The sequence below is a fragment of the Mytilus trossulus genome, chromosome 12 (assembly GCF_036588685.1).
Source record: "Mytilus trossulus isolate FHL-02 chromosome 12, PNRI_Mtr1.1.1.hap1, whole genome shotgun sequence".
NCBI classification, from domain to species: domain Eukaryota; kingdom Metazoa; phylum Mollusca; class Bivalvia; order Mytilida; family Mytilidae; genus Mytilus; species Mytilus trossulus.
Window position 1 is genome coordinate 38,283,679 of NC_086384.1, and position 21,778 is coordinate 38,305,456.

General features: G+C 32.0%; 1 protein-coding gene across 1 annotated transcript in view; it reads right to left on the minus strand.

Moving 5' to 3' along the window:
* LOC134692429 (uncharacterized) overlaps window positions 1-21,778 on the minus strand; it is a 69,410-nt gene that overhangs the window by 42,531 nt on the left and 5,101 nt on the right. Inside the window, exons 7-26 of the mRNA XM_063552881.1 lie at window positions 19,756-19,984; window positions 19,287-19,515; window positions 18,280-18,477; window positions 16,764-17,070; window positions 16,029-16,442; window positions 15,274-15,400; window positions 14,662-14,756; window positions 13,339-13,524; window positions 12,221-12,401; window positions 10,683-10,849; window positions 9,818-9,945; window positions 8,886-9,138; window positions 8,430-8,601; window positions 6,016-6,259; window positions 4,972-5,089; window positions 3,739-3,914; window positions 3,030-3,189; window positions 2,128-2,325; window positions 1,409-1,648; window positions 170-329 (exon numbers count right to left, since the gene is read on the minus strand). Coding sequence (XP_063408951.1) covers window positions 170-329; window positions 1,409-1,648; window positions 2,128-2,325; window positions 3,030-3,189; window positions 3,739-3,914; window positions 4,972-5,089; window positions 6,016-6,259; window positions 8,430-8,601; window positions 8,886-9,138; window positions 9,818-9,945; window positions 10,683-10,849; window positions 12,221-12,401; window positions 13,339-13,524; window positions 14,662-14,756; window positions 15,274-15,400; window positions 16,029-16,442; window positions 16,764-17,070; window positions 18,280-18,477; window positions 19,287-19,515; window positions 19,756-19,984 — 3,982 coding nt within the window. The remainder of the gene's footprint in view (window positions 1-169; window positions 330-1,408; window positions 1,649-2,127; window positions 2,326-3,029; window positions 3,190-3,738; window positions 3,915-4,971; window positions 5,090-6,015; window positions 6,260-8,429; window positions 8,602-8,885; window positions 9,139-9,817; window positions 9,946-10,682; window positions 10,850-12,220; window positions 12,402-13,338; window positions 13,525-14,661; window positions 14,757-15,273; window positions 15,401-16,028; window positions 16,443-16,763; window positions 17,071-18,279; window positions 18,478-19,286; window positions 19,516-19,755; window positions 19,985-21,778) is intronic.

Consider the following 21,778-nt stretch of genomic DNA (forward strand, 5'->3'; position numbering starts at 1 on the left):
AACTTTCTAACACTATCTTTAACGTAGTCATTATAAAAAATGCTTAATATTGTGAAGATCTATGGCAGACTGACAAGTCCCCTTTTACCCCCCTCCCCCCTTGCCAACCTTAAAACCAAAGCCAAACAAACAAATGATGAGTAGAAGTACTGTATGACCCAATATTTACCTGTCTAACACTACCATTGGAGGCAATAAGTCTACAGTAATTCCATCTGATACAGACTCAATAATATTTCCAGCATTAGTGATACCTCTGATGGTAGAATAATATGTCTTTCCAGGTTCTAGCTGAGCATTTACTTGTGCATATCCAGAACTTGTAATGCCTAAAAATATATAATATGTTCCAAATAGCCTCATCTCTAAAAGTGGAGCATATATTGTAATGTCTTAACATTTTCCCACCCACTCATACAATCAATCCAGGGACAGCTCAATGTCATATTTTTTCATATGTCCATACAAATACTTTTTATCAATACAAATTCAAATTATTTAACCCTTGTCGTGCTGGGGCCGTAATATTACGGCCGTACCCAGATTATCGTTATTTTGGCATCAATGGCGCTCCATACATTTAGAGGTCATCGTAATACCATTTAATTCGTAGTGTATGCACGTTTCCTCAATCTGAAACTATTCATGTCATGTTTCTCACTTTAAATATTCATTTTGAGCTCAAATACGAACTTCAAAATTTGATATCGGACAAAATTGTTTTTTTTGGAGGGGTGGGCTTACCTTCAAGGTTTGAATCACGGAGTTCACAGGACTGAAACCTTGACAAATACTGTTAACCTAAAGGCACATAACGACTGGTTGTGTTAACTATCAAAATACGCCAAGGAAACGACTACTTCCGGTTGCAAGTCCAGTTAAAGTTCAAAATTGAAAAATTAAAATTCCGAAATTTTGTGAATTTTGGTGCAAATGACCTTCTTTACACTGATGAACCCAGATCAGTTTCACTCCGACCTAACAACTCTTGTGATAAAAGTGTTCACTGGTGTCCACGCTACATGTAAACTACAGATGGATGCATCTATTAGCATCCCTTCGGACTTACAGGTCGAGAAAAAGAAAGAAAAAACATCAAAACTGACCCTTTTTGCACCTGAGGACCAACTTTTTTTTTATAACAGTTATAAGATTCCTGCACCTTTCAAAAGTTATGTAATTTTCTTGAAAAGTATTCTAAACATAATTTTGTGACTTGAATAACTGAGCATATATTTCTTGATAAATTTCTGGACAAGGTTCATGAATAGGATGTATAGAAAGTTATGATCAATGCACTATATTTTGTGTATCTCAAAAGAAGTGATAAAGCTTGGAAGATTTAGATATTAAGTCAGTACTTTAGGGTTGTGATTGCATTTCAAGCAATCTTTACCCCAAAAATTACCATCTCCAGCAATAGTTTGCTCTTCTACATGGAAAATTCCATCAGATGAAAATGTGGTAACATCTTGTCCCCCTGGACTTGTTCCTACAGCCCATTCATAGTCCATGACACCATGGAGATGGCTCTCAAATCCTGTGTACTGTACACTGAGTGTAGAAATATCAGACTGGTAATCTACGTCAATACCAATGTCAGATACAGGATCATGGTCTGTGCCGTCTGTACCATCAATAACTATACCTTCAAAACAAAGAAAAGATGCAAACTTAAATAATAGCTATTTAATAAAGCATACTACACCACCACCAGTTTAAAAGTTATGCAAATAGCCAGAATCCACTGAAATATCCAGAAACCAGCTCAATAAAAAAACTTTGCCTTGATCCTTAATTTATGAAACCAGGTCAAGATCAGTCAAAACCCTGTCTGACAGACATGTGTAGACCATGAAAAGGACCCAAAATATAGTTATCACAAGTAAGAAATTTACATGACAAAAAAACTGTAGCAGTAGCAGAACCATGTTATGAATTTATCAATATTGTTTTGGAGCCTGAAAAGTCTGATGATCCTTTTTTTTCTTTTTTTTTATTTTAAAAGCCTATTATCAGAGCTATCTTCTCATATTTTAACAAATTCTATGGTTTGCTTTCTCCGTCTACCACACAAATCTATCGAAAATAAATTAAGTTCCTACAGTTCTGAAATATATTTTTAACCTGGTCTGTCAGCTTCCACAACTACTATAGGTGTAGACACCACAGGTGAACTTTCCAGTCCTGCTCCATTTACTGCTATCAAGCTAACATAGTACACTGGTGTCTTGGTGGTAATATTACTAACTTCTAGAGACAATCCATTAATATATTCATCTGTTTTAAGTCCTACGTCTGTCCATGACCTTATTTCAGTTCCACCTAAAAAATAGAAGATATTTATAATCAAACCTGCCACAACAGCCACCTCAAATTAGTGGTCATCTTCATTAGTCATTACACAAAATTATGCAAATATTATCACCTTAATTTCTATGAAATATTTAGGTTCTGCAAAATTACTTTACACTACAACTGTACTATTTGAGCAGTCAATTGCTTTGTTTATAACATGGACAGTATCTTTCCTTAGAGGTTTATTTACAACCTCAATAAAGAATACAGGTTTGAGGATTTTAAGGTTTTTATAAAAAAAATATTTCATTTGAAACAATTATAAGAGTTGAAGAATTAAGAGTTTTTAAAACTATACGCTTTCTCCAAAAAAATAATTGTATTTGTACTCAGCTTAAAATAATTAGCAATACCTTGTAAAAATATATTCTATATTTCACGACAATGTATAGTTATTCCTTATGTATAACACATAATTTTTTATCAGAAACCAAGAATGTGTCCATAGTACACCGATGCCCTACTGGCACTATCATTTTCGATGTTCAGTTGACAATGAAATTGGAGTAAAAACTCTAATTTGGCATTAAAATTAGAAAGATTTTATCATAGGTAACATAACATGTGTACTAAGTTTCAAGTTGATTGGACTTCAACTTCTTCAAAAACTACCTTGACCCCCGAGTTGGGTATAAATATGATATAACAACTGCAATGTAAGGGAGTTTTACCTGGTGAGGATCCAACAGCTATTTTGTAACTGATTACCCCTGATTGATGATCTGATGCTCGCCATGCTGCCTTCATACCCTCTGTATCCGCTTGCCAAACATAACCATAAACTGTTTGTTCTTCATCATCTGACAAAGTATTGACATGCAGCCAATTTATCTACACAACAAGAGTAATAACATTAATAATTCTGTACAATTAGAATTTATTAATCACACCCATAAAGTGTTTCCAAGATGACAATACACAAAATGGAATATTATGAATATTTTAATGTAGATTTTATTCATTTCGGTAAAAAACATTTTTTAAGACCGTACTGTGACCTATAACCTGTTACACGCATGTCATTTGGACTCTGGTGGTTAGTTGTTTATTAGCAATCATAAACTGCCTTTATATATTACCTTTTTTTATTCAAATTGCAATAACTAATGTTTAGAGAATCAACTAAGCTAGACAAAAGACAAATGTCATTGGTTATTTCAGAAATGACTATTTTCATAGAAATTATACATATTTATCTATAGTGGATTTGAAAACAAGTTATTGCAACAAGTTATTATTCCCTTTCCCCTTTGCAGGTGTGAGTGCTGCCTTGTAGCGGCATTAGCCTGCTCAGTTTTCCTCCCTGGAAAAGGTATTAAACCAAGAACATTTGTGTTAGTAGTCCGATGGGCTAACCACTACTGCTCTTCTGATACTTACTGTTGGAGGTGTTATGTCTACTATCACACCATTTGTTTCAAAAGCTGCCACAAATCCTGCTTTATTAACAGCTCCTATTCTGATACTGTATACAGCACCTTGTAGTAAATCTAAAGTTGAGTCAATGAATTCATGTATGGTCTCACCATCAAGCTCTATCCACTCATTTCGCAATGCTATAAAACATCAATAATATTTTTACTAAGATATAGTTAACCTGAGTATTTCAAGCCCTTCTCCCACTCAAATGGGATTCAACTTTTCAAAAAAAAAAAAATCAGTCTCTCCTGCTCATGATGGATTTTACTTGTATAAAATTAAAACAGGTCACATATCTAGGCCAGGACTTATGAGGGCTCTCTGGATAAGGAAAAAAAAGTTAGTCAACTGACAGTATGTTATTGTTTGAACATAATATAGATTGGTCGGGTTGTTGTCTCTTTGACACATTCCCCATTTCCATTCTCAATTTTATTTAGTTTTCTTGAATGACAAAATATTAAAAAAGTAAACTGTACAAGAGATTTGTTTTTAAAATGCTGAATTGATAGTTACAATGTAAACTATGTAATAAAGTTATATCAAACAATGTCTTAAACATGTTGAATCTCACTTATAATAAGTAATATTTATGTTTTATTAATCAGGTAACTTTAACCTTGATCACTCATTCATGAAATTAGGTCAAGGTCAGGTGAACTGCCATGTAGATGTTAAAAGGCACCCATATACCAAATATGATTATCATATTACTTATGATAAGTGAGTTATTCACATAACAAAAAAACTCAAATTGTTTTTCAACCATGGAAATGAGGTCAAAGATATTGGACAAAAACATTTTAACAAGGTAATTGCATACAAGATATGAAGCATCCAGGTCTTCTATATTCTGAAATATAAAGTTTTTACCTAATAGTTTACGCTGCAGCTGGATAGAAATAATTATGTCTTTGCACACTGTGACTAAAAGGGAGCTATTATCATTTACCAATACCAACAAAGGGGTAGAGTTTCAAGTATATAAATTTGAGCATATTAGCGTCAAACAAGTGTAAAATTACCTGACTTCTTCAAGTTAAGAGTCTATTAACAATGGAACAACACCATCATCAATTTTCTAAAATAAAAAAGGGATCTTATCCCAGGAGGGACATAAATACCAATGGACAACAATATGAATTGTTTATCTTTGGCATTTAAAAAGCTTAAATATGAGATAAGTAAATATACCTGGAACAATTTGTGATCTAATACTTTGATGTCTTTGGTAAATCTGTATTTTAAAATGATCTAAACCAGATTCTCCATCAATAAACTTGAAATTTGATGATAACATGGTGGTATTGGACTACAAAAGAAGAAATATTTATAAAATGCTTGGCAGTTTTCAAAGAAATTCAAGAAATATATTTTAGTATTCATTTTTTTCTGATCCACTCAACAGCTGTAAAATTTCAAAATTTTTCACAAAGTTATTCATAACATTGATACCTTATTTACGAAAGTAAAATTATATGTACCCTTTTGATATTCTAGACTGTAGAATTTATATTTATATCTATATAATATATGTATATATGTATTCATTGCTTTGAGGTGGTTTAAAAAAACAGGAAAGAAGAGAGGCACATTACTTTTAGACATAAAATTAAGAAAGGAGATGGGGAATATGTCAAAGTCTACATATATATATGTTTTTATCTTGCAAAGTAAACAGATGCTAAAAAGTTAGCCGTTGGTTTCCCCGTTTGAATGGTTTTACACTAGTAATTTTGGGACTCTTAGCTTGTTATTCCGTGTGAGCCAAGACTCTGTGTTGAAGGCCTATAATGGTTAACTTTTATAAATTGTTATTTGGATGGAAAGTTCTCATTGGCACTCACACTACATCTTTCTATATCTAAGATCTTTAATATATACTAATCGCTATTTTAAGAAATTTTCCTTTGATCTAACTGACTGATAATTTCTTTTCTCAGCAGTAGACTAATATAAAAATTATCGCTAGAAACTAAGGACACTCATGCCTATTGTCAATTCAAAAAACCAACGACTTCATAGGTAAAATAGGGATAAATAAATTATCATTGGACCTCTCAACTTTATTGCTGTTATAAATATACACCATACCGGATCAGGCGAGAAAATCAATCTCGATGAGTTGATCAACTATATTAATCTTTAAGTATAGCATAAGTTTAATTGTGCATCATTTTGTTTATTTTTGGAGTAAAATGGATAAATAAAGAATAAACAAACAAAAAAGGAAGAAACCTGAAACTCTAAATCCTCATGTTGAGCTAACCCATCTCCTAGATATACCAGTTTTGGTGGTGTCAGATCTACAATATAGCCATCAGTCTCATTGACTATTGAGTTAATAGCTCCATTTGTAGTACGTAAATAAAGTTTCACTCTGTCCTTATGTTGAAAATGGAAATTCAGCCATTTCACACTCTCTGTTATGTTATAAAATGTGACAAAATCTCTTCTAGTTTTGAAGTTTTCTGTCAAATTCCTGAAATAAGGAAAGTTTTTTTCAATAATAATGTATTTTGTTTTGCATTTTAGATTTTAAATTGAACTAAAAATGCTCTAGCATTTCTTAATATCAAATTCTACATGCGTTTTCTTTTGTAATAGAAACATTAATTGTCTTGAATAAAATATAAATCTATTATTTTCTTTTTAATAAAATATGAATCCATTTAATATTGTCTTTTTAATAAAATATGAATCCATTATTTTCTTTTTAATAAAATATAAATCCATTATTTTATTTTCAATAAAATTAATGTAAGTATAAAAAACTAGAGGCTCTAAAGAGCCTGTGTCGCTCATCTTGGTATATGTGAATTAAACCAAGGAAGCAGACAGTTCATGACAAAATTGTATTTAGGTGATTGTGATGTGTTTGTACATCTTACTTTACTGAACATTCTTGCTTCTTAAAATTATCTCTATCTATAATGAACTTGTCTGTGTAGTTTCAGTGAAAAATGTTAGTAAAAATTTACAAATTTTATGAAAATTGTTAAAAATTGATTATAAAGAACAATAACTTCTTAGGGGGTCAACTGACCATTTTAGTCATTTTGACTTATTTTTGAGTCTTAAATTGCTGTACATTATTGCTGTTTACAGTTTATCTCTATCTATAATAATACTCAAGATAATAACCCAAAACAGCAAAATTTCCTTAAAAATACCAATTTTTAAACTAGATAGCCTAATAATGATTCTGGCTATGTTTGGTAAAATTTGGCCCAGTAGTTTCAGAGGAGAAGATTTTTGTAAAAGTTAACTAAGATTTACAAAAAATGGTTAAAAATTGACTATAAAGGGCAATAACTCCTAAAAGGGTCAACTGACCATTTTGGTCCTGTTGACCTATTTGTAGTTCTTACTTTTCTGAACATTTTTGCTGTTTACAGTTTATCTCTATCTATAATAATATTCAAGATAATAATCAAAAACAGTAAAATTTCCTTAAAATTACCAATTTAGGGGCAACAACCCAACAATGAGTTGACTGATTCATCTATAAAAATTTCCTTAAAATTACCAATTCAGGGGCAGCAACCCAACAATGGGTTGTCCCGTTCATCTTAGAATTTCAGGGCAGATAGATCTTGACCAGATAAACAATTTTACCCCCTTGTCAGATTTGCTCTAAATGCTTTGGTTTTTGAGTAATAACCAAAAACTGCATTTAACCTCCATGTTCTATTTTTAGCATTGGCAGCCATCTTGGTTTGCTGCTAGGTCACCGGACACATTTTATAAACTTAATACCCCAAAGATGATTGTGGCCAAGATTAATTTGGCCAGGTAGTTTCAGAGGAGAAGATTTTTGTAAAAGATCATGGAGATTTACGAAAAATGGTTAAAAATTGACTATAAAGGGCAATAACTCCTAAAGGGGTCAACTGACCATTTTGGTCATGTGAACTTATCTGTAAATCTTTCTTTGCTGAACATTATTGCTGTTTACAGTTTATCTCCATCTATAATAATATTCAAGATAATAATCAAAAACAGTAAAATTTCCTTAAAATTACCAATTTAGGGGCAACAACCCAACAATGGGTTGACTGAATCATCTAAAAAAATTTCGGCAGATAATCTTGACCTGATAAACAATTTTACCCCTTGTCAGATTTGCTCTAAATGCTTTGGTTTTTGAGTTATGAGCCAAAAACTGCATTTTACCCCTATGTTCTATTTTTAGCCACGGCGGCCATCTTGGTTGGTTGGCCGGGTCAAAAAACACAATTTTTAAACTAGATACATCAATGATGATTGTGGCCAAGTTTGGTTTAATTTGGCCCAGTAGTTTTAGAGGAGAAGATTTTTGTAAAAGTTAACAACGATGGACGAAGACAGACGACGGACGGCAGATGGCAAGTGATGAGAAAAGCTCACTTGGCCTTTTAGGCCAGGTGAGCTAAAAAGAAAAACTTTCCTTCCTATGATCATATGCATACTAACCAAGTTCTGTTGATTCAGAGATAACTAATAAAAAATGTGTATTGCACCTGCAAATGTCAGAGTAGAGAAGAGACTGACCGCCCACATCAGAGAATACAATGTTATTCCCTCATGTAAAGCAATATTATGTTTCTATTTTTCATACATCTTTTAAAATGCAACATCTACGGTTTAAAAACAAAATAACTTAAACGTACGGAGCTACTTGAACTTGCACATCATACTGTCTGATTGTTGATTCAGGATCATAATAATTTCTCCATTGGACCTCCACTTTAGCTGCATTACCAGAGAACTGGATATCTTTAAACCCTGTCTTATTTCCATCAATAACTTGTCCAGGAACTGGCTTAGTAAGATCCACTGTAACTGTAAAACAACATGAATATAATTATATTAGTATAAAGTACTTTTAGGGTCCATGTCATCAGGAACAATGAAAATTTCTCAGGAAAAAATAGAGAAACAGCCATATTATTTGAGGACATGTATCTTAAATTTGCCACTTTAATTTCCATTGGTCATAATGCATACCCTTACTTATTTTTTTTTAGAAATTCATATGAACTTTAATAATATAATCATATGTAAGCTAGACCTTTGATAAAAACTATGTTTTGTATAAAAGTTAACCTTAAAAATATGCAGCTTACCTCCAGTTGAAATAGCGGACACATTTTTTTGATTGACAGCTGCATTGAACGCCCACAAAGTGGTAAAGTAAGTATGTCCATGTTCTAGATAATTTTCAGGGGTAAGCTCTACACAAGCTTCATGTGTTTTCCTGTTGTATTCTGTTAAGTTAGCAATGTCTGTTACATTTATCTGTTTGACAGAACTAACACTGACCAAATACAATCCAATACCAGACTCAGGGTCATAGAAATGTAACCAATTGGAACATATCTGAAATATTATATAACATGGGCACTTTCATAATTGATCATTTAGTTGATGAATGGCATCATTGAAATATTAGCTTTTAAGTTGTTTTTGGTTGTTCCTGTCTCATAGATATATATACTTACATCCCCTTTGATTACAAACTGCTTTAACATTGTATTTTTATTTATCATAGTACGCAAGTTTCATTAGTTAAAAGTTTCAATAATAGAATGTCAAAAATGTGAGAATTTTTTTCCCACATATTATGACCCAATTGCTCAGTGTCTATAATGGCATATGAGCATATGTTTAAACATAATGTCTTTTGTCTTTTCACCATAATGGATGCTATATTTGTTTTGCTGTTGATTGATATCATTCCATACAAGGGATAAATAATTCCACATGTTCAACAGTATTTTCTCTTGTCACGATCATTAAAATTACCAAAAGGTTTATAAAAAGTTCTTCAAAAAGCCTAACAGACCAATTCCAGAGAAACTTTGAAATGCTGTCAAAAAGGATAAAAACAAATTGTGTGTGGTGCTCTTATAATATTAATTAAATTTGCTTCAATGTTATCAAATGACAATAAATGAGCTTCAAACTTTTGTTTTGTTAATATCAACATTAAAGCTAATGAAATGAAAATAAATCTTTGGTTGACTTAAGTTTATGCAAATCTTTACCAGATACTTACTTTATCAGGATATTTGGTATACAGCAAATCTTCACCATAGATAGGACCATCCATTACAACTCCAGCAAATGGTGCTGTCTTATCAACAATGATGGCATAATCAGAAACACCAATAGTACACAAATAAACTAAAATAGTCAAAATATGAACAAAAACTTTCTTTTGTTTCTTTATTCTACATTGACAAAACATGTTTAACCCTGCCACATTTTTGCCCCTGCCCCAAGTTCAGAGCCTCTGGCCTTTGATAGTCTTTAATTTTAGTTCATTTATGTGTTTTGGAGTTAAGAATGAAGCCCATTTTCAGTGAACTAGTATACACTTTTATTTAGGGGCCAGCTGAGGCACACTGCCAAGTGAGGGATTTTCACACTGCATTAAGGACCCATTGGTGACATTCTGCTGTTATCTGCTCTTTGGTCAGATTATTGTCTCTATGACATTTTCCCAATTGCAAGTCTCAATTTTACTATAAATGTCAAAATACAATGAGACAAAGAACAGCAATAAAAGAGATTTTCTATTGTCTTGTGTGTATTTTATTTGCAGTGCATGAACTGATTTTGTGTCATGAGTCAATACTGCATATCCTTTGATATTCTTTTTTTAACATGTAATATCATCTTAAAATTCAATAATTCAGTCAATTGTACGACATTTTTGGGAGCTTTTTTAGCTAGTGTAATGTTCAACATAACCTTTTAGTTTAATCAGTCCTCAGACAATCGACCTTACTTTTAAAACTGACACCCAATTCAACTCTACAATAAAATGTGCCCATTTGAGACTAACAGTAGATTTAAACTTCTCCGTCTCTCCTATGATTTTTTATAAGACTAGGAAGTAAAGTTCAAATTAAAAGTACCATTATTAACTGCACGGATTTTCATCCAGATTGGTACACCATCAGTTAAAGATTTAACGAGTGTAATGTTTGGATCAAATGACAGTCTGGTCCATCTCAACTCAATACAGTCTCTCCTTGTTCTCCCTAAACATAAATCATTGAAGGCCAAACCTGAATGTGGATCACTAAAATATAAAGATTATTGTTGAGCGGATATATTTTTTTTAAGGTTTGCGGCTTTATGCACAAGGCAAGATCATACATTTTTTCTATATCAACTATTTGTTACAATCTTCATTATATAAAACTCAACAATGCAAATAACCATTTCAAAGACATTTTTGTCCGTAAAAAAATAGTACTGAAAAAATTGTGTTAAAAACCATATGCTTTGATTTTAAAATTAAAATGGTTGGGGTAGTTATTGTTTTGAACATAAAGAGCTACTGTCAAAGCCCAAAAAAAATAGAGAACCACAAAATTAACTTGTATACTTATTTGATTTTAAAACAAGAATGTGTCCATAGTAGATTGGTGCCCACTTCACACTATCACTTCATTGTTTAGTGGACTGTGAGATTGTGGTCTAAACTCTAGATTGGCATTAAAATTAGAAAGATCATACCTGTCAACTCACCCGTTTTTTGCGGGTGACACCTGTTATTTTCACCTCTCACCCGGGAGTTTTTCTTTACCCGGCGGGTCCCGGGAATTTCTAACATTACCCGTTTCACCCGGATTTCTGACCGGAATTGTTTCCGGTATTAAGAAGTAATACGACCTTCGGTTTTATCGGTCTTTTTCAATGTAACCAAATGTCAAAATGTAGGACTGTTTACCTGAGCTACGTAACGATATTTTCAACAAGCTACAAGATGAGTTCAGTGACTATCAGTTGACCCCATTAGATGAACTTCCACTTTGCACTTCCCCTGAAACTGACATTGGTACATTTTGGGGAGAAATGTCCAAGTTGCATGACATTTTTCTTAACAAGCCAAGATTTTTTGTTTTGTCAAAACTTGCTAAAACATTACTGGTTTTGCCAAACAGCAATGCAGACAGTGAGAGGGCATTTTCTTTAGTAAAGAAAATAGCTACAGAGTTTAGGGCTGATCTTAATAAGGATACACTGTGTGCTCTTCTTTCTTGTAAAATGAATACACATTTGCATTGCTATGAACTGAAACCAAGTGCAGTTCTTTTAAAGAATGCCAAGTCTGCTACTATGGAATATAACAATAGTCTGAAATAAACTTGTATACATGTTCTAACTGTTTCATATACATATTGACTATATAAATTATGTGTAAACATATTTTTGTTCTTCAATTGAGCCTCCAAAATGTCGTACGCGTTATGACCTGAGATTTTTTTTCTCAATGCAGGTCATGACCTGACTTTTCATTTTCAGTGGTTGACAGGTATGAAAGATAATATCATAGGAAACATGTGTAAAAACTACCTTGACCAAAAACTTTAAGTGGAGGCAGTACAGAGGGACGGACAAACAAACAAACAATCATGGGGCATACAAAAGTATCATAAACAAGTACCTTGAATTATGTTTTGCTGTGAGGTTATACGTGTACTCATTGTATCTAATATCATATATTTCCCAGACATGAGGAGGTGAATTGTCCACTCCCAGAGGTTTTGAATGACAAACTGTTGTGGCTAGTGGACCTCCATATTCTACCTCATTTAAAGCTCTAACGGTTACATAATACTTGTCATCTACAATACAAAAAGTATTATATTTAACAAACAAGTCTCTCAGCATGCAAATTTTTGTAAACATAAAAGATTATTGTGTAACTATATTAAGAATCATATAAAATTACAATAATTTAACAGAAATATTTTACATTTTATGGGTCTTTCATTTTAGCAACAACTTAGGGAGGTGCTTCAAATTTCCAGAAAAAAATTAAACATTTATCTCTCATTACAATTTTTTTTTATTACCTTTAGTAGTTGTTACTCTATCATGTGGTACAAAAATCATTCCAAAAAATCAATTCATGCTGGCCCCAGGTGACTTTTAAAATGTAGATATCATTGAAAAAGCTCAAAATTATCTCCCTTTGGTGCAAGAATGCTATTTTTTGGCATTAAAAAATGAAATATCCTTTTTTAACTCTTCGGTGACCTATATTTTTTATTGCAGTTTTTGAATAAGCTGTACATTAACTAAATAGTTGAAAAAATTTAAGCGATTTCTGTAATTTGGTTCTTTTTTTATTTCTATACTACTGCTATTTCTCCTATAAGTTCAACAGAAAAAAAGGACATTTACAAAAATGTATGCTTCTTTGGAAAGCAGATTGTGAGCGTAAATGAACGGTGACACCATTTTTTATTTCATTTTTTAAAATTTAATTTATAGAAAAATATAGCAAAATCCTATATTAAATTTAAAAAATGATTTAGACCCGCGAGCTCCCCTAAACATGAGATTAATGACTTTAAGTTCTGATTCCTTTATCAAATTACTGCACATGCTTTGATAAAATGCTGTCACAGATAATTGATCAACTACAATACTATTTAAATGATAGATCTTTTGTGAGCACAATAGCATACCCCCTTCCCCAAAATTGTCACAGAGTGAACAAAAACTTGTGCAACTTATATTTAGGCTAATATCATTGTATTGAACATTATAATTTACCTGGCAATGTTGCATATGGAGCAGGAATTGGATAAATCATAGCATTGTGAGTCCACTGTGATTTCTCAAAGAAATGTTTGTGTGGATCATGATGTGGATGTATCAAGTCCTCACACACTGCCATTCCAACATATATGGTATAACCCAAAAGTCCACTCTCTCTATCATTGAATCCATCCCAATTAGCTGTCAAATACATAAACCATAAATGAAATAAGAATATTGAAAGGATTAAATAAAGCTTTCTATACTAAAAGAATAATAATAATTTGTCTGTTTGCTTTGTATAGTATAACCTAACATTCCACTCTCATCATTATTGAATACATCTTCGTCTGCTATCAAATATATAACAATGAAACCATATTATATATGAAATAAGGCTTGTGAAAAATCAAAATGAAAAGCTTTGAATGATGCTATCTTATTGCCATATCAGCTTTTAATAACTAATTTCATATTACATTTCTAGTCATAATGAAAGAGACGAATATTCAAAATTCAAAATGATTTTTAAGCCATTTTGAAGTTTAAAATTCAATTACTCCCTTCAAACTGACCAATTGGTAAATTATTTCAGCTTGACTGTAGATAAAGTTAGTGGGCAGTATGAAAAAATATTTTCTCCACAAAGATCTATAACAACAAGAAATAACAATGAAAGTTCATAAAATATATTTGATAATAAAAAAAAACTATGGTAGACTATCTTAAACCTTTCTTTGGTGTTTGAAAAGCTGGACTGTATGATATGATAGACATAGAGATCTTGTTGACTTTATATTAGAGATAGAAGGTGAAAGAAATCTGCATGGTTCTTATTTTTCATAATAATCAAGTGTGTGCATGATTTGTGTGCCTATAACTGTAGGTCCTGGTTAAAAATATTGTTATGTGTTTACTTTTCTACATTGGCTAGAGGTATAGGGGAGGGTTGAAATCTCATGAACATGTTTAACCCCACCACATTTTTGCACCTGTCCAAAGTCAGAAATCTGTGGCCTTTTTTAGTCTTGGATTTTTTTAATTTAAGTTTCTTGTGTACAATTTGGAGTTTAGTATGGCGTTCATTATCACTGAACTAGTATATTTGTATAGGGGTCAAGTGAAGGTGTGGCAATTTCTTGCAGCATTGAAGACCTGTTGGTGACCTTCTGCTGTTGTCTGTTCTATGGTTGGGTTGTTGTCTCTTTGAAACATTCCCCATTTCCATTCTCAATTTTAAACACTAATGATCTTTATGGTCCTCTTTGGAGGTTGCAAACTTTTTCTGTGTTTCTCAAATATATCTTAATCTTCTTTCATTGTTCATTAATGTTTTACCTGTTATGTAAGTGTTAATTCTTGTGTATTGAAGATCGATCATTGGCTCATAACCATTAAACACAGCCCTAGATCCTTTGCCATCAACTATCAATCTGCAAAATCCATTTCCTTTTTAAAATTAGCACTTTTTGGATCAACCTTTTGGTTAAAATGCAGATAAGAGTTCAGGACAAATAAGATTACAAAATCCAAATAAAAGTGTTGACTTTCCTTTTGCAAGTCAAGAATAATTGTTCAGGCAAATATCTTATGATTTTTTTAAAAAGATAATACCTAATCTGTACATATACAAAATATTGCCAGTATGCATGTTAAAGTTACCAATTTTGTTAAATCCTTTATCACCTGCAATTGGTTACTTTTACTAAAACACACTCAAAACAGTCAATGTGTGTGTGTAATCAATTTGGTATATGTATAAAATAAAACGTAATTTGAAAGTGATTGCTACTAAAGAATGAAATGCCTTTGACTAAATTAATCAGAATAAATAGATTCCTTGTCAGAAGATACATATCTAGAAGAAGTAGAACCTAACTTTAGAAGGTATATCTAAGTTAAGTATCCAAATAAGAAAAGACTTGACTAAATGATAGTTCAATAATAAACCTGTGATTTTTAACATTAGGATTCATCCCTCTACATTGAATAACCCAATCTGGTCTGTGTTCTTCTGGGATTAGTGACAAACAGTCAACAATCTCAAGGTAGTCTTGACTGGCATTTTTTATTTCTCCTGTATATAAAAGCATCAATCATTTTACATAGATCCAGCACAAAGACAAGAAGGGCTACTACATACCTCTAACATACTTTATAATTTACAAGGTATGAACTTTGTATGATTTTTTTTTTGCATGGCAGCAGGACTTTTTTTTTAATCCTGTTCTTCAACCCCATAGAAAGATAGTTTTATCATTTAGTTTTCAATGTATACATTATTATGTTTCATTTGTCATAACAACCCTCCTCTACTCTCCTCATCTATGAGGATCTTGGAACATGATTTTTCAACAGATTTTTACATGACCTTAGGGTCAAAATGGGTACCACTAACTGACCAGGAACTGTACCCTTCTGCAGCATCAGAGTTCAACCAAGGTTTTGCAGTTGTGTGCATTTTCTAAATTCGGATTGCTGTTTTATCAGAACATTTTTACATTTGGGAAGAACAAAAAGATGAAATGAAAGAATGAGTGACAAAAGTAACACTCTTTGAAACAGCCTTTCGAGTGACATGGACATAAAAAGAATCACTTTTATTGTGCTTATATTTCTAGTTTTATAAATTGGGTTTTAGAAAGATCTATCTATGATAAAGACTCAATAAATGAGCAACTCAGCAACAATTACAGAATACATACCTGTTGTAGGTGGAGTCAAATCAACAAGGACACCTTGAGTGTTAATAAAAGACAAATATCCCAGGTCATTAATAATACGGAAATTTACATACACCAGTTTATGATGATTTAATTGAATTTGATCAAAGTTAAACTGCTTTGTTTTTCCAACACCAAGTCTTTCATAGTGATAAAAGTATCCTGAATGAGATAGTTTAAAATGATGTCCTTCAATTGCTTCCACAAGTTCACACATTCCATTTCCAGAGTTGTAGTTAAAACTCATACATTTAGTTGGAGGTAAATCAGCACATGCTCTGGCACAATCTCCAGGAGAATGTTGAAAAGAATCTTCACCAACTTTTGGTCCAACTAACTTTCCTCTACGTTGACTGGTGAACATCCCCAACACCTGTCTATTCAAAGGATCAGACTCTAATGTAAAAGAAAATATCAATTTATTAAAATTCTAAAATAACTTGCTTGCTGTAATAAGCATAATTCTATTTGGTTTTGACAGCCTTTAAATCAAAGTTTATCTATAGGAATCACAAAACTTAAAATTATAAAATTCCATGAAAAAACGGGTCAAGGTCAAAGTCGGATGTACTGTGCATTAATGGTCAAAAGTGAACCAGCAATTGAAACTAATCACTCCTTTAAGGATGTTGGTCACTCTGGTTTTATCCACTAATCAATAAGATTCCTATGAAACTGGGAGAATGTAAAGAAATCAAAAATAAAACCAACACAAACCTGCTGTAACATGGTTGACGTTGCCTTGGTCTAGCCTGACATCATTCCAAGGAACAACCTGATCACCCCATATGTCCTTCCCATAACCTAATGCCACTTTAGTTTCTACAAGCTCTGAGTCTTCATATACTGTTATTGAAGCTTTAATAACTGACGGGTTACTGGTGGTCTTGTAATCTTCATCAAGTCTCCCACCAGGAAGAGTAATATCATATGTTGGGAGGTAACATGAAGCTGTGGACTTTTGACCTGAGTCATTCTCTGCAGTTACAGTTAGGTACAGTGGCACACCAGTTGCTTTTAAAACCTACCGGTAATACAAAATAAACCAATATTTCAATCTATGAAAACAAGATTTTTCTACTGGTTAAAATTGGGCTTTGAACTAGCTGTCAGTTACGAAATATTATAATGGTTGTATTTCATTCCTTTTTAGCTATTAAAAAGGTTTTTGGGGTGGTCAGTAGCATTTTTTTCTTTTACAATTTGTTCATTTTGGCACAATGGTCCTTCTGATAAAAGGTTAAGGAAAGGGATACATCCTCCCAAACTTGTTTAATCCAGCTACATTCTTTAAATGTCTGTGTTCCAGTGGTTGTTGTTGTTTGCTGTATGTCACTTTTTAAAAACTTTTGATATACTAAGCATAATTGTGGTTCTAAGTTTTCTTTCTTGAATTAATTAACATGTCATGTCAAAACCTTTTAAAGCCGACTATACCGTATGGATTTTTCTCATTGTTGAGGCCATACAGTTGCCTGTATTAGATTATCTCCTCTTGGTGGATATTTACCTATTGGCAATCATATCACATCTTTTTTCATAGCTATGTTCATACAAACAACTCCTGTAAAAATTTCTTTATCAAGAATGAAACTGTCAAATAATTTGAAATTATACACCCTTTTTTCATACCAGTGTTAACTGGGAACCAGTCAGATAAAATACCATTTATCTTTAAAACAAGAATGAACATGTCAGTTAACTGCTAGTAGTCTGTTGTTATTAATATATTATTGTCAATTTGTTTATTCTCTTTGGTTACATCTTCTGACATTAGACTCGGACTTCTCTTGAACTGAATTTTAATGTGCGTATTGTTATGCGTTTACTTTTCTACATTGGCTAGAGGTATAGGGGGAGGGTTGAGATCTCACAAACATGTTTAACCCCGCCGCATTTTTGATCTGTCCCAAGTCAGGAGCCTCTGTTAGTCTTGTATTATTTTAATTTTAGTTTCTTGTGTACAATTTGGAAATTAGTATGGCATTCATTATCACTGAACTAGTATATATTTGTTTAGGGGCCAGCTGAAGGACGCCTCCAGGTGCGGGAATTTCTTGCTACATTGAAGACCTGTTGGTGACCTTCTGCTGTTTTTTTCTACGGTCGGGTTGTTGTCTCTTTGACACATTCCCCATTTCCATTCTCAATTTTATTACAATATATAACATGACCATGGATTGTCCATCCAAAAGAAGGAGTGTGCACTTATAATTATTAAAACTCAACTAACCTCTGACAATATTGTAGCTGGACCTGCCAGCTCTTTCTTGTTTAACACATCTGTTCCCCCAGGAATAGTACCAATATCCAGATATAGATTAACACCACTTCTGTCATCACCAGCATGGATAGAAACTTCAAACTTGGGCTCAGTGTAATCTTCATATGGAATCTGTCTAACCAGACACTTAGCTGATGATCTCTTTTTCTGAAATTAAATTAAATTTACAAACCAAAAGTTACCTTAAGAGGCTCTGAGTAAATAATTATAAGCATTGATATCTCCAAAATGAGAACCTTTTTAAGTATAAACTCTTTTTGTTGGCTTTAATTTACCATCAGGTTGCTAATGTCCGTTTTACTGTTATTGCTGCATGTTTATGTCTCTATACTAAATTATTTTCATAATACAGTGCTGAATAATCTTTTTTGCTCTGTCTTGAATACATAATTTTCTATTAATGCCCCCAAAAATTAAGGTGAAGACCAGGAGATCTGTACATCTGAAATATCTTATACTATTGTCAGCACAACTGTTTTAGCAGTAGAAACAGATGATGTGTGCCCTAAATTATTATTTCATAAAAAGAGTAACTAACAAAGTTCCAAGGTTCCAAAGAATAAGATTTAAAGAATATTTGCCTTAGATATTTAATTGACTTTTCAAGACTTGTTTTATTGCCAAAATTTTAATTTTCAAGATAGCAGATCATAGATATATATATATAGTGTATGAAGAAAATATTAAATTCATTGAACAAATAGGAAAAAAATCAAATTTAATTCAAACAGGAAGGTGTCTGTTGGAAGAGTCTCACTCCTTACAACTCAACGCAGCCAAGTCTCTGACTCAATATGACGTCATTTTAATCAGTGCTACCAAAGAAAAGTGAGACAAAAATACTCCTTCAAGTGGGTTCATAATATTATCTTAAATACATGTAGAGGCAACTTTTACTGAAAAAAAAAGGTAAAAAAAACAATTTCTGGATGTCATAAAAAAAATATATTACTTACCCTTCCACTGCCAGGTTTGTCAATAAATTCCTCAATAGCAGGTGCTGTTTGATCTTTTTCATCCTTCCTCTTGTCAAGGATCTTTGCTCTTATAGTTGGAGTTGAATAAGACCAGAGAGTTGTTTTGTACAAAACTATGGTTTTTGATAATTTCCAAAATTTTATCTCTATAGTGACTAATGCCAATACTCTTATTTTTAAGGGTGTCAGCTCCAAGTTCATGGTAATTCTAAAAAAAAAAAAAAAAAAGAAAAAAAAAAGAAGAAATTAATAAAACTGTTTGTCAAATATTTTAATTATTTTTCTTCAAATCATAAACTGTGTGTTGCAATCATTGAATGTGTATGTTGCATATCAACTGTTTTTTCGGTCATGTCTTTAGAGAACAATCAGTGATTGTTATATGTCTATAGTGAAAAACAATTAACAGTTTCAGAAGACAGACATTTGTAATAAAGAGAATTGTTACCCAACATCCAATGGAAACTTAGAGAATGTCACTTCTGCTCTGGTGGGAAACCTCATATCCATTATCTGTCCCTCCACTCTCAGTTTGCCAAACAAAGGACCAATTCCAAGCCCTACTTCGGCATAAGCCATTACTCCTGCATATGGCACAACTTCTGCAATTCCTTTCATTTCCAAAATATTGAGCCCTGCTCTAAATTTTATACCAAAATATAGACCAATACCAACTCCTGCAAACAACAAAAGATGGGCACTACTGCAATAAAAGTTATTATGAAGGCACAATAGGTTGAAAAGTGTTTCTATTTCAAGAAAAATTGACTTCAAACCAACATTATATTATACACTGTGGATTAATTAATTTTTGTTGATACCAATTTTCATGGATAAAAAAACAAAAGTGCACACACTGAAATATTTTGCCTTCATATAACTAACAAATGAGATTATGTTTATAGTCCTAAATATGAAGCTTGACTTCTTCTCCTACAAAGTGATCAATTGGTAAAATATTTCAACAAATTGCTTCAATGAAAGGTTTATGAAGTGATATAAAAAGTTTCATGAAAACTGCTTAAAGCATTGTTTAAGTTATTGTCTGAAACCTGGAAAACCCCCCTTTTTTAATGAATAAAACCCCATAACTTGGAAACTTGTTAATTGACATAAAAATTTCACCAAGTTTGTGCAAATTGGTTTAATTTTTGTTCTGCCTGACATGTTGATATAGACGGACCACAACTGTATACCATAATACGTCCCGTAAACATGGTAAATGAGCAAAAAAAAAATACTAAGTCTCCAAGATTAAGTTTATTTTTTATGCAAAAATTGATTCAAATTGGGAACTTAGTACAATTTTAATAATGTTATGTTATACTTTTTATGGTTCCTTTCTAAGGGACCGGTCAAAATTTATCGTCACATAGGACCGGTGCAAAAAATAAAAACAATTAATAAAAGTTACAACCCTATGGCTTTTTGACTGAAAAAAAAATGATGTCCTATGCCAACTTAGTAATAAAAAAGTTAGTGTCCTATCCTACTTTTCCAATGTATTGTAAATAAAAGTATACTTAATAGAGGCATTTAACATACATGTACGTATGTTGTCTTTATAATATGATCAAAAGCAACAGTTTCATGTTTTATTTTGTTGATTCACATACAATTACAGGCATGGCATTATCATAATTTATTCTATGAATAAAGCATTGAAAAAAACAAATACATTGCATAATGCAATCAAACCACAAATAGGTGTTTGTTAAACTGAAAAATAAATGAAGCTGCATGTATCTTATATAGAATTTTATCAATACCTTTAAATATTAATTATAAAAACAAGCTCCAGGAGAAACATGAAACTGAATAGCATTTGGTTTAACTCTCTATATATATTTTAACCTGAAGACCCATAGGTTGCCTTGGAATGTGTTATTTTTAGGCATGGTAATAATTGCTTTAACATTTTCCCATTTACAGAAAATGTACCTGATGTGACCCCCCAAATGATTTTTGCTACTTTGTAGGTTGATGTAATGTACATGATGTCCATGATGTATGTTTGTTGCACTTCATCATATAAGTGAAATTAAATTTTACAGCAAAACAACAAAAAAACTAAATGACGTTGGATTCAGTAAGCTTGATATATATCTAAGATAGTGGCATAGTTTGATGAAAATCCAAGTTAAATTTAAAAAGTTATAAAAAAAATTAAAGTGTACTATCTCTATTTTGTTTGAACTGCAAATTCTAGCTTTTTTTACCAAGATTACTTTAATTCTTTAATTTTACAGCAATACAACAAAAAACTAAATGAAATGAGATTCAGTAAGCTTGATATATATCTAAGATAGCGGCATAGTTTGATGAAAATCCAAGTTGATTTGAAAAAGTTATAAAAAAATTAAAGTGTACTATCTCTATTTTGTTCAACTGCAAATTCTAGCTTTTTTTACCTAGATTAATTTAATTCTTGAATTTGACTGCAATACAACAACAACAAAAATGACCTGGGT